The sequence below is a fragment of the Anolis carolinensis genome, chromosome 2 (genome assembly GCF_035594765.1).
Source record: "Anolis carolinensis isolate JA03-04 chromosome 2, rAnoCar3.1.pri, whole genome shotgun sequence".
In the NCBI taxonomy this organism is placed as follows: Eukaryota; Metazoa; Chordata; class Lepidosauria; order Squamata; family Dactyloidae; genus Anolis; species Anolis carolinensis.
In genome coordinates this window covers 186,179,823-186,193,633 of record NC_085842.1, presented here as the reverse complement: position 1 = coordinate 186,193,633, position 13,811 = coordinate 186,179,823, and the positions used below count along the sequence as shown (strand labels likewise).

The 13,811-nt window shown below is 40.7% G+C and overlaps 1 protein-coding gene across 20 annotated transcripts in view; it reads left to right on the top strand.

The window, feature by feature from the left end:
* Positions 1-13,811, top strand: part of adgrl3 (adhesion G protein-coupled receptor L3) — a 463,017-nt gene that overhangs the window by 236,452 nt on the left and 212,754 nt on the right. For all 20 annotated transcript variants that reach the window (XM_062974088.1, XM_062974092.1, XM_062974094.1 and 17 more), the window contains one exon: positions 9,678-9,758. In XM_062974088.1, coding sequence (XP_062830158.1) covers positions 9,678-9,758 — 81 coding nt within the window. The remainder of the gene's footprint in view (positions 1-9,677; positions 9,759-13,811) is intronic.

Below are 13,811 nucleotides of genomic sequence, written 5' to 3'. Positions count from 1 at the left end.
CTTGACCTCTGATCATAATAGGATTTCTGAGTTGTCTGGGCCTATTCCAAATGATGTTTCATTATCCGGGACATTATATTAAGTTCTCGCATCTCCAGAACATTGCAATAGCAAAGGAGTGGAAGAGGTTTCCTCTTCACAACATTTCTTAACCAGGTCTAAAACTCCTCTTGGTTGCCTCTTATAGAGCAGCTCAAAATAGTAACCCAGTTGAAGCTTGGAGTGCCTCCCAGATGGTAAACATAATGGAAGGTAACAATTCCCTAGGTTTGGTGATCTACTCTAACCTCCTAAGCATATGTTTGAAGGTACAATTAAATCCCTCTACCGATCAATTAGCCTGAGGATAATAGGTTTGATCTTCAAAGTGCCCTATATTTGTCTCATCAGCTGACACACAAAATTGGGTCTCCGATCTGTTAAGATCTCTTTTGGAAAGCCAACCTGGTAAAGATGGGTAATAGCTATTTAGCAATGGCCTGAGAGGTGGTGGCTCTTAAAGAAACGACTTCAGGGTACCAAGTGACGTAATCTGTCAGTACCAATATGTGAGTATGTCCCCCTGCTGGACTTCTCTTGTGGTCCCACCAATTCCAAAGTGCTCCTTTCACTAGTGGGGATCTCCTTGCCATTCTGTTTCTCCATTGTGTGTTCTAACAAGTGTCCTGAATTTGGGTTACACATCAGGTCAATCAGATCCATATTTTTTTCTTAATTTACAAAGGCTGATTTTCTTCTTAAAATTTGTATACTGCATACATGTTTGATATATCTCATGCTACTTCGTTTTCTGAATCTGTGTAGAAAAAAGTTTCAGAAGCCCTGCTCTACGGTACAATGAAATCATAATACAACAAGCAACTAGATAGAGCTAGTGTTCAGTCCAACTTCTTATTGGAAATGTTATGTTTTATGCCAGCCATTATTCACATTGCAACTGTTATTTATCTGTCTCCATGCCAAGTACAGTCTTCAGAATGAAAGCTTCAGTCCACTTCTTTCCTCCTTCACCAAAAACTACTCTTTCAACAATACTACCCATCTGTCCTTCAAGCCTTCTTTCTCATACCTTCCTCCCAGATGTTCTTGGTGTTTTTCCTTATTAAGGCCTGCTCTCAGCTCTGCCCTCTCTTCTCCACCACCTTGAACATCCATTGTTCTCTATTTACCCTTTCCATCCCATTGTGCAACAACAGCAACAGCAAGGGTGTCCCTCTGGGCAGCTAAACCAGGCAATTCCAACTGGATGGCCCCTCATGAGGGTCTGCCTCCAGGGGCAAACCAAGAATGGGCAACTTGGAAGTCCCTAAATAGACTGAGAAGCGGAGTGGGCAGATCAAAAGACAACCTGGCAAGATGGCACTACCTGGAGGAATCCTCCACCTTGTGTGACTGTGGAGCTGAACAAACAATTCCTCATATGTATGCTTGCCCACAATGCCCTACCTCATGCACGGAGGAGGAGTTGTTTAAAGCTACGGACAATGCGATTGCTGTTGCCCGCTTTTGGTCCAAAACTATTTAGCTGTTTGGGATTCCTTTATTTTATCACTTTTAAACTTATTTATTATGCAATGCTTTTGACACAAAATAAATAAATCCCATTGTGCTCACTCAGGATTTTCTGCCTTTGTTTGGGCTCAGGTTATTCCTTCCCTAAATGTAACCCTGTTTCACCCCCAAACCCACACTCACTACAAGTGAACTGAACTGTTGAAAACACCACTAGCAAGCGTGATAAAATTTAGTATTATTGTAGTTGTCTTACATTAAGAATATGTATCCCATTTTATGTGGTTTCTCTCTTACAATTCAATCCTACAGCAATCCTGTAAGTTTGCACTATAAGTATTGCTCTATATCGATTCTCTCAGACCAATTTCAATTGTAAAAATAGTATAAAATTTGGGACACCATTGCAGGAAAAATACAACAATTGCCTAATTGGAATACATTAGAGTAATTTTTATAATATGAAAATTGAGCATAAGAATTTGAGAAAGCTGAAAATCTACACCAGTCTGTTATCTATGAAAATACACTTTTCAGCCTTGCCTTGCCTTGACCCAGAGAACATCATGATTATGCTTCTCCATATCAGTCAAGCAAATCACTAACTCCATCCCTCACGCAGGGAAACTACAATACAGAAAATACAGAAATTCACTGCCTATATTTCAAATGTAAGCTGCTCTGATTCCCCTTTGGGGTGAGAAGGGCAGGATATAAATAAAGTAAGTAAGTAAATAAATAAATAATAATTACAACTCCAACTTATTGACTGCTTTTATTAATATGTTAAAAGTGTTGCATTTTAATAAACTGCCTCTTTATTTTTCTGAAACAGCTAAACTTCAACAACATATTGCATTTTCACAACACTTTATAAAATACTAGCTGTGCCCGGCCACGCGTTGCTGTGGCTTTTTGGATTTGTTTGTTGGCCAGGTGGATTAGCAGTGAATAGCCTTGCAGCCACAAAGTATGGCCGTTTTCTTCTTATTGTAATCCTAGTTTGGTGAGCTGGAATACACTGAATAGTCTCGGTGTGGCAGGTATGCATGCTGTTATTAGTGACTTTGATGAGCATGTAATGGCCTTGCAGCTTCCAAGCCTGGCTGCCTCCACCCTGGGGGAATCCTTTGTTAGGAGGTGCTAGCTGGCCCTGATTGAACCCCCTCCCTTCCTGTCCAGGGCCCACAGCACAACAGGAGGAGAAAACCCGACAAAGGACCAGCAGAAGACAGGGCTCAGTGGAAGGCGCCTCCCCCAGGCTGCTGTAATCAATAGTAATGATATTTAGTAATAATATGAAGGATGTGGGTGGACTACAATTTCCAAAAAATCTTGGGTCAATTCCCCCAAAACTTCTCCAATATTCACAGTTGGCCATGTTGGGTCTGTGTGCCAAGTTTGGTCGAGATCCATCACTTGCTGGGTTCATTGTTCTCTGAATACAGGTGAACTACAATTCCCAGACCCCAAAATCATAGCAGTATTCACAGTTGGGCATGTTGAGTCTGTGTGCCAAGTTTGGTCCAGATCTGACGTTGGCTATCTTGAGTGGTCTCTGGATACTCTGAGCGAAGTACAACTCCTGGATAGGAAATTCAACCACCTCCAAACCCTGGTACTATACCAAGTTGGCCGTGTTGGCTCTTGCACTGCATTTCATTGGTTGTGTTATATGGGTCTGCACTGCCTTATTATTATTATTATTATTATTATTATTATTATTATTATTATTATTATTATATAATGTGGTTTGTATGGCCTTGGACTGCTTTACATAGGTCTATGTTGACCATATAATTCAGTTTGAACTGCATTGGTCTTATATTTGCTTTTAATGGCTGCATTTCAATATTAATGTGTAGTTCATACAGGGTTATGTGATGGCATACTATGGGGCATAGCATTAATATAAACTCTCAAGTAACCAGATACGACTCTCAGTTATCCGGCATCGGCCACTCCCCAAGGGTGCAGGTTAAATGAGAGTCGACTGTGATAGCATTAATACAAACTCTCAAGCAACCAGAGACAACTCTCAGTTATCCGGCATCGGCCACTCCCCACGGGTGCTGGTTAAATGAGAGTCGACTGTCATAGCATTAATACATACTCTCAAGCAACCAGAGATGACTGCATTATCTGGTATCGACCACTCCCCAAGGATGCCGGTTAAATGAGTCAATTGACATAGCATTAATACAAACTCTGAAGCAACCAGAGACGACTCTCAGTTATCCAGTATCAACCACTCCCCTCGGGTGGCAGTTAAATGAAAGTCGACTGTCATAGCATTAATACAAACTCTGAAGCAACCAGAGAGGAGTCTCTAATGTTGTGACCATTTCTAATTTAAACTAAACAGCAAAACTGAGGCCCTGGGCTGAGTGGGTTGTTAGGAGACCAAGTGGGCGGAGCTTAGCCCTCTAACTGGCAGCTATTGGATAAAAACAATTATTCCTTTCCTTCTAATTAGGACTTTATTTTTCTTTTCTTTTTGTTGTATCAACCTAGAGCCGTGGATGATGGGTTGGGTTGTCAAATTTCGAGGTTGTGGGGCCTGTAGTTTTGCTGTTTTTGTCCGGTGCCCTGATTCCATCACTCTTTTATATATATAGATCTTTATTTATTGGACCTAGTGGTTGGGGATAGGCTTTCTCTATGAGGTTAAAATATAGATATGAGACATAAATCACTACAACAATGCTTTAAAGTAATTTAATTCATTAACTAGATTTAAAAATGAATTAATAGGGAGTTTTAATTCTGAAAAGATGTTTGTTTTCTCTTAGTTCCAAAGTTCTGACTATGAAGGCACACAGTTGCTTTGGAGACATCAAATATGGGAAAATAAGTTGGAATGCTCACGTTCAATTTGTATATAAATCATCCAAATCCTGAACTGGTGCCTGGCTGCTGTGTCAGACTGAATGAGGAAGAACAAATTGAAGTTGAATCCAGACAAGACAGAGGCCCTCCTGGTCAGTCGCAAGGCCGAACAGGATATAGGAGCCTGTCCTGGATGGGGTCACACTCCCTCTAAAGGCATAGGTTCGCAATTTGGGAGTCCTCCTGGACTCATTGCTGAGTCTGGAACCCCAGGTTTCGGTGGTGGCCAGGGGGACCTTCGCACAACTCAAACTTGTGCGCCAACTGCGCCTGTACCTTGGGAAGCTTGACTTGGCCTCGGTGGTCCACACTCTTGTTACATCTCATTTGGACTATTGCAATGCACTCTACGTGGGGTTGCCTTTGAAGACTGTTCAGAAGCTGGAACTTGTCCAATGTTCTGCAGCCAGATTACTAACGAGCACTATTCAGGGAGCATACAACTCCTCTGTTGAAGCAGTTCCACTGGCTACCTGTTAGCTTCCGGGCACAATTCAAAGTGCTGGCTTTGGCCTACAAAACCTTAAACGGCTCTTGTCCAACTTACCTCTCAGAATGTATCTCCTCCTACGAGCTGTCTCGCAGATTAAGATCTTCAAGCAAGGGTCTGCTCTCGGTCCCACCGCCGTCACAGGTGCGGTTGGAGAGAATGAGAGTCAGGGCTTTTTCGGTGGTGGCTCCATGGCTGTGGAACTCCTTGCCAAGGGAGATAAGGGAATCCCCCTCACTCATGTCTTTCAGGAAGCAGCTGAAGAGCTGGCTGTGGGACCAAGCATTTGGCTCATCCTAAAATATGAACTGATATGACCTGATGGATTCTATGAATTAATTAATATTGATTTGAACGCGGACTGGCTCTGACTTTGGCTCAAAACTTCCCCTTTTGTAATGGTCACATGGTTTTAATTGGTTTAATTTGATTTGCATACCAGATTTTGTTCATGTTTTATGTTTGTTTTTTACTGTTTGTTGTATTGTATGTAGCATTTGATCCTGCTATTGTGTAAAACTTCTCTGGGTCCCCATGGGGAAAAGAGCGGTATATTAAATAAATAAATAAATAAATAAACCTTTTTTATGGGTATAGTCCCAAGCAATGCAAGTTAGGGATGGGCATGGGAGAATTTCGTTTGATTACCATTTTAATATGAATTATTATTCTAACTCATGCTTGAATATGAATGAACAAAAGAGAAAGCAGTTAACTCTTTTTCAACCTTCTTTTTTTCTTCTTTTTTTTACATTTCTTCAAAAATGCATTTAGTGAGGGAAAGGGAACAAACATTCACGAGTTTGGACAGGGCTTCCTAAACTTTACGACTCAGTAGGCACATTATCATGGCACTCTTACAAATTTGCTATTTGGGTCAGTCGTAAAGCACTTATTTCTCAGAAGGCAAACTGGTAAGGCTGAAAGAGAAATAACATCCTGTAATGGCCCAAATATCCTGAAGGCCCAAGATCTTGTCTGATTTTGGAAGCTAAGCAGGATTCCTTCTTATCATGATCTGTAAAGTCCTATATTATTCAGTCTCAAGTTTTTTAGCACACCGTATTTCCCATCCTATATTTGTGCATTTCATTTTATTTCCTAAGTGCCATACATTTCTCCCTGCGGAAATTCATTTTGTTAGTTTAGGCTCCCTCTCAATTTGGTGTCATCTGCAAATTTTATAAGAATACCCTCTATTCCATCATCTGTCACTGATAAAGATGATGAATAGCAGGGGCCCAGGGCAGAACCTTGTGGCACCCCAGTGGTCACTTCTCTCCGAGATGAAGAGGTGCCATTGCAAAGCACCTTTTGGTTTTGGTCAGTTAACCAATTACTAATTTACTTAAAACTAGCATTGTCTGGTGACCATTTTAGTAGCCACTTTGTGAGAGTATTGTAGGGGACTGCCACAGATTGACCCTCTTCCATGAGAAGGGGAACCTGATAAGCCTGTGCTGGCAGCGTATTTCTCCAAGTAACAGTCTGATTAAAAAGCAAACAGCTACTTCTTCTTCAGCAAGTTTGGCAAATTAGAAAAACCACTTCCTCTAAACGCTAGTTGATGCTAGGATTAACAATGATCTGCCAAGGAATCAGCAAAAATTACCTGGTAATGTTCTGATCAGCTCTGAGAGTGAAGACAAGAGTTTGCTGAAAGGGTCAGTGGTGGAGTTGGAGATCAGAAATTCCCAGCAGTGCCCCCCCCCCCCCCCATAGCCTAGCTTAGTTATTACAGAAGAGGAGCCTTCAGCACTAGCCACCACTTCGGAGCAAGCAGAAGTCGGTACATTAAACACACTGAGGAAGGGTTTAGTGCACTGTCCCTTGCAGAGGCCCACAGATCTTTACAATTAGCAGAGAAACAGGCTCTACTCAGACAACACCTGAGAGCATAGGATAAAAGGCTCTCAAGGTAGAGCCTTGTTGTGGCAGATGTCTTTTTTCGTAGTGTGAAGCTGGACTCTGATTCTCTTTGGATTGTCGGCTTTGTTTACTTGGACTGCCCTTGACTTCTGTATTTTGGTATTGTATTTCTGATTCTGCTGTTTTCAGAGTGTCGCCTTTGTTGACTTTGGACTGTAATTTGACCTGTGTGTACGTATCTTAATACTGCTAGCCTTTGAGGACTATTATGTTAATATACTGGGACTTTGTTTGACTCTTCTGAAACCTTTTTTCTGATATAACAAGGGCCAAACACAACAGGCAGGTGTGCAGATACTCAAAATATTTATTATTTCTTCTTGGCAGATGTTGAATAGTACTGGGCCCAACAATAAGCTCTTTCACCATTCATTTTTATCAGAATTACATAGAAAAGAGAAAATGGAACAGAAATCTGAGTCCTGCCAAGCACTTATGCAAGCACCTCTATAAGTGTTGTCAAAGGCTTTTATGGCCAAAATCACAAGGTTGTTGTGAATTTTCCAGGCTGTATGGCTATGTTCCAGAAGTATTCTCTCCTGACGTTTCACCCACATCTATGGCAGGCATTCTGAGAAGTTATGAGGCAACCTCTGAGGATGCCTGCCAAAGATGTGAGCGAAACGTCAAGAGAGACTATTTCTGGGACATGGCCATACAGCCCAGAAAACACACAACAACCCAGCCTCCATAAGCCTTGCTCCTGTATGCCTCCCTCGATTAGCTGTAGCTAATGGCTGTTAGCTCATCTCCCAACCAGCCTTTGACCTACTGATGATCTAAGGTTTGAAAACCAAGCCCTATGAGAAGTGGCTTAGGGAGCTGGGTATATTTAACTTAGATTACTGAATGAAAAACATGCTTATCAAATTTGCAGGCAACATCAGGTTTGGGTGGTGGTAGCTAATATTCCAAAGGTTACTAACACAATTCAAAACGACCTTGAAAGATTCAAAACAGGCTAGAACTAACAAAATGAATTTCAAGACGGAAACATGAAACACACAGCAATAAGATAGGTGATACATGATTTGAAAGGATACATGTGAAAAAGACGTAGGGGACTTTATAGACCACAAACAGTGTGATGCAGTGGCTTAAAAAGCAAATGCAGGATTCTAGTGTTCAAACTGAGATAAATAATAGTGTCACAGTATTCTGCTTTGGCCAGACTTCACCTGGAATACTGTGTCCAGTTCTAAGCACCTCAGTTCAAGAATGATATTCATAAGCAGGGTGTCCAAGATGATCAAAGGTATGGAAACCAAGCCTTATGATAAACAAATTAAGGGAGTTTTAGAAGAGAAGAGTGAGAGGTGACATGATATCCGTGTTTTTAAAAAGGATCAATCTTGTTTGCTGCTTCTCCACTAATTCGAATATACACAGATGGATTCAAATTACAAAAGAAGAGATTCCACCCAAACGTTAGGAAGAACTGTTTTGATCAATATCACACACATTTCCTAAAATGGGTTCTGTCATGGTAAAGCCATCTTGGCTGAGATGGGAACATGCCTGCCCAGCCTTTCTTTTTATCGCATAATTCTTTTTGCAGGCACTTTTGAGCTTGTTGACTATACAACATATGCAGGGATATGGCTCCTCCCCATCCACATTGTCATCATCTTCATACAGCCCTCTTTTACTTTAAATACGAATTTTACAGCTTTGAAAGTGCATAGGTTCGAGGATGTGAACCCTCTGAATTCTAGTTTCACAGTAGTGAAGTTCCATTAATATGCTTTACAATGTTTATACTTCTGGTATTGTGTTTATTCTGCAACCAGAAGGTGTACTTTAAAATTTTGTAGTTTTTTAACAAGGTAAAAGATGTGTTAATGGGAAGTTCTTTAAAATATCATTTTTTCGAGAGAAGGAAATGTTCAATTAACAGAGGAAATGTTGCAGGCAAGAACCATTGCAGTTCTTCCTTCATTTAAATTTTAACAAGTAAAATAAGTGATTGGGATGATGGGGGGGGATCCTTTGCCACTGAGAAGGAGAGCAATCACAATCAGTGGGAGAAAGGGTTGCAATATTGCTTTGCAGCTGAGAAAGATAGCTCACAAGAGATGTGACATCCCCCAAAATGAATGGCTACACTGGATTTCTCTTACTGCATTGTAAAATGCATTTTCTAAAGCTGATAGACAAATGCAATCAGAAGCCAAATATGGGGGAAATAGATTTCATTAAATACATCTTTGATATGACTTGAAGCATAGTTTGGGATGAGATTTAAATGGCATCATGCAGTAAACTATGTTTTGTATTCACATCTAGATTGCCTCCAACGCAACTTATTGTCAAAGGCGTTAGACAATCCCTATGTGGCAGGAGGTGAACTAGTTGACCTTTGTAGTCATTCCCTACTTTAAAATTCTATGATTACATCATTCTAGACTTCACGTTTCCTGATTACAATCTGTATTTTTATTAATTTACCCACCATATTAGGTACCGATAACCTTTGACAAGTTCTATGCTTTCATCATCCAGCCCTATCTTTGTCACTTGTATTAGATGTGGCCCCCTAGATGATCTAGCCTCCCTGGCAGCAGCATGGTCAAACATTAGTAAATGTATCCTGACATAAAATGAGTTATTTTTCATTTAGTAGGTTTTGCTATATACCTTCCCATTATCCAATTCAAGGCTGCTAACAGACCAACAGTTGGGTATAGATTACCCAGTAAACTTCACTGTTAGCAACTTCCTTGTACGCTTCTCATGGCATTTTGGATGGGAGATGGGAAATATGAGCTGTGGAAATAACAGTTTAAGGAACTTAATTATGATATTTATAAGTCTTAGTATGAATACTAGAAATGCATCCATTCTCTTTTTTCCACAGGACAGATACATTATGGTCAAGTTTCTTACCTTGTTCCTCCAATTCATCTGGACTCTGATCTTGAGAGACAATCATTTAAAGGTGAGTTGACAATGTAATAGTTCTGTGCTGAAAGTATTAATGTTGTTGTTGTTGTTGTTTGAACACTTCTTTGATGATTTCTGCCTTTTCCCATTTCTTGTAATGTCCCTTTTAAATCTTATCTCGGTTTTACCTAGAGCTTCAAGCTGTGTAATTCTAGCAAAGGTTTGCGAAGATTGTTTTAGATATATCTTTACCAAGACTAGCTGTCTTAAACTAGATTCTGAGAAAGACCAGGATGTCAGTTTTCTGGACTCGCATGTTTGGGACCCAGTATCTGTTGACACTGTCCTTGACTTAATTCACCAGCTTAAGAATGGAAAAGCCTCAGGTATTCACCACATCCCCACTGAACTCATTAAAATAAATCAACCTTAGTGGACACCATTGCTAGCTGCCCTATTTACTAAGATCAGTAACAGAAGCAAAATTCCTACAGTTGGAAGCAAGCCATTGTTTATGAGAAAGGGCCACCCAGTGAACCAGGGAACTATAGACGGATTGGCCTGCTTTCAATAATGGGAAAACTTTATGCACATTATCTATGTAAGAGACTATCAAATAACACAATTACCAAAACACAAGCAACATTTAGAAAGAATTATTCAACTATTGATCATTGCTTCGTGCCCTATCATCTTGCTGAGAAATACATCAGATTATTACAGAGTAAGCTGTTTGTGGCCTTCGTGGACTTGAAATCATCATTTGACTCCATCTCTAGAAATAAATTATGGGAAAAACTGGACATGACCTTGAACTGATCTTATTAACTGACCTTATTATAGTGTCATCAAGCTATAGATCAGATGTGACAACCTGAGACAACTTTCTGGAGCAATATCAATGTCCAGAGGAGTCAGACAAGGCTGCATCCTTGCCCCTACCTTGGTTAACATATTCATTAATCTTATCGGACCTCAATGGATATTTGCCCAAGCTCAGAACAAGGAGATTTCCGTTATTGCTCTATGCTGCTGCTGATGTATCATCTTGTGCTCCAGGGCAGGTCTAAATTACCTACTAAGTGAATTTCTAAATTATTGCTTACAGAATGAGTTTATTGGCCCCTTTACTTTTCAACCTTTATATCAATGACCTGCCAGAGCACCTCAGCAGCCCCAAGGTCCACATGCCTAAAATAGGTAACAGACACATAAATACCCTTCTATACACGGATGACATGGTTTTGATGTTTAGTACTCAGATAGGATTACAAAGATTATTGATTAAACTTAACACCTACGCCCACAAAAACAAACAGACGGGGCCCCGCATCCCGCCCCGCGCGCCCTGTCCCGGCTGGCCTCCACGGTGCCCCCAGGGACCGTGTGCCTGAGGCGGACGCTTCAGTGGCCTCCGTGTTGGGCCGGCCCTGCTCAGAGACTGGCTCTTGGCTGGCACACTCCCAATCTTGCGCGATCAAAACTAGGGCACGCTCCAACACACTGGCAAGATTGCTAACCCACAGATATCCTGGCTCTTTAACTCCAATAATCAAAGTTTATAAAGCAAAAATCCTCCCCATAATATTATATGGAGCAGAAATCTGGGACCTAAGCAGACTACCAATATTGGAACAAACAAAATTTTTAAGACAGATCCTTGGCGTTGACACTAAGACCACCGCTGCTGCAGCCAGAGCAGAGTTAGAAATATATTCTATTGAAGGACTTGCCAAAATAAGGGCCTTTAATTACTGGGCTAAAATAAAAAAATCTCGAAAATAACAGACTCCCAACATTGTGCTTCTTAGAACAATCTAATGGCCTAAACCAAGATTCCTGGGCAGAACAACTAACTAGGTATCTTCACATCTGTGGATTACAAATTACTTCCTTAGGCCAGAATAGTGGGGCTGAAAGAAGGACAGTAACCCAAAGGATCCTAGATATTGAAGCCCAGAAAGACATAGCCACCCTGTCAAACACAGGATCTCTGAAGTGGTTAGGACGTTTTAAACATAATTTCCAGCGGATGTTATACCTAAAAGCAGATATGCCAAGACACCTAAGAATCGCGTTCACCAGGACAAGATTCGAACAAAGGGAGTCCATGGAGAGATACGGCAGATTCAACTACATTCCATATGAAGAAAGATTATGTATTTGTGGCGCCCCTGAAGTCGAAAATTTGAACCACACTTTGCATAATTGAAACATATATGAAAAAGAAAGGAAACAATACTTATGGCCTTTTATTTGTAATAAAACAAGCTGGGACATAGCGGTCAAAACTACATTTTTATTGGCTGGTTATAACCCCATTGTGACAACAAAAGTGGCCCTCTATTTGCTTAATGCTGCTAAAAGGAGATCGGAGTACATAGATCAGATTGGGGTGCAATGTAGGGGAGATGAGGATAGTTGATGCATACATTGGCACCAAGCTGGCAAATACCTGTATATTTGTATTTTATTTTAAGTGAACCAGATGTATGTTGTATTTTGTGTTTGTATTGTCTGTGCTTGATAAGGCCAATTGGCTAATCAATAAATTGTTGTTGTTGTTGTTGTTGCTTACAGAATGACCTAAAAATCAATTACAGGAAAAGTTCTGGTTTTTGAGGAAAAAAATTCCCATGCCAATGGTCCCTCGAAGGGCATACTTTAGATCAGGTTAGAAGCTTCCAGTATCTGGGGCTGTTTTTCCATCACAATTTGTCCTAGTCCACTCATATATCTTCTATTTCCCTGAAAGCACAAGTAAGCAGATCAGCCATTTTGCATTTTAGCTTTACCAAAGGGGGTTGGTATATACAATCTGCTATTAAGATTTTTAATGCCAAGACAGCTACCCATCTGCTTAAACTCCAGCATCTGGATCAGTGGTCTAACATCTAAGATAGACCAGCAGCAAGCATGGTTTTTCAGGGCCTTTTTCCAGTTCCTGGATGTGTACTATCTTGCTGCTAGAATCTGAGGAAATCCCCCTGTCAACAAGAGCTTGGTGGCGGGTTCTTAAATATTGGCTTATGGACAGTGTTTTTAGTCAGGTCTAATTTACCATCCGGCCTAGGATGGGTTCACTAGTAGCTGGTTTACATTTAATTCTAAAAAAGCCTTTTCTATTGGCTTTTCTTCATCCCTCTTAAATCACCTGGGCTTTGACATGGCCCTTAAATCTGTTAAACAAAGACTGGGACATTGCCTTCTGTGAGCTGCACTCCCACTCATATGTTTCTTTTTCCCAAAGCCCCCTGTGTTACACTATGCTGGGCCTTTCCTTCATGAAGCAAATTATCCTAAGGACTTGACTGTAGCCAGATATCACTGCCTATTCTTTAGGCAGTGTTCCCATTTGAATTGCTGCTGGGGAGTTTGTAACACCTGCAGATTTTTGTGATGAAAGGGTGCTTGGTTGCTTCTAAGAAATGGCACCAAGTCACGAGAGCTCCTTTGAGAGCAAACGCTTCTTTCTCCCACACATGGCATTTCGTCTTAGCGTTCGAGAACTTTTTGGATCAGTTTAAACACTGTAATAATTTCCCTCTGGGTCTGTTTTTTATTATTAAACAACACTGCCCCGTATTGTCTATGGCATCACAATGGACTAAGAAAGGTCAGTTTGGATTAGAGTGTGCCAATACTGGGTGCTTAGAAAACAACAATTTCAGTTCAAAACCTGCTGACATGCTGGAGTCGAAGTTAATTGGAGTCCCTGGACTTAGACTTTATTAGTCTCATCTTTTCCTTTGGTTTTTAAAAGGTCCATAAGAACCAAAGCTATCTGAGCAAAATCTTTGATAAACTGCTGGTATTTTGTACTGACGGTTGAGTGAAGACCTCTGCTATTTCTTCCTTTGAGTTGCTCCAACTCCCCACAGGGGGATAGTGAACTCCATCCAAAAAATGAAATACTCCGTCTCCCAATTTATGTGCAGATTTCTACTTCTTGGCCATGATATCCCTAAAATCAATTGGTATTGAGTCATGAGTGTCACCAAAAATTGTAAAGTCTCCTCGTGTTCTCCAATCCCCATTTTACAAAGTCTGTTTTGTATTTCACTGGGCACGCTCAAGCCTTGGATCCATCTAGATGAGTAACTATGAT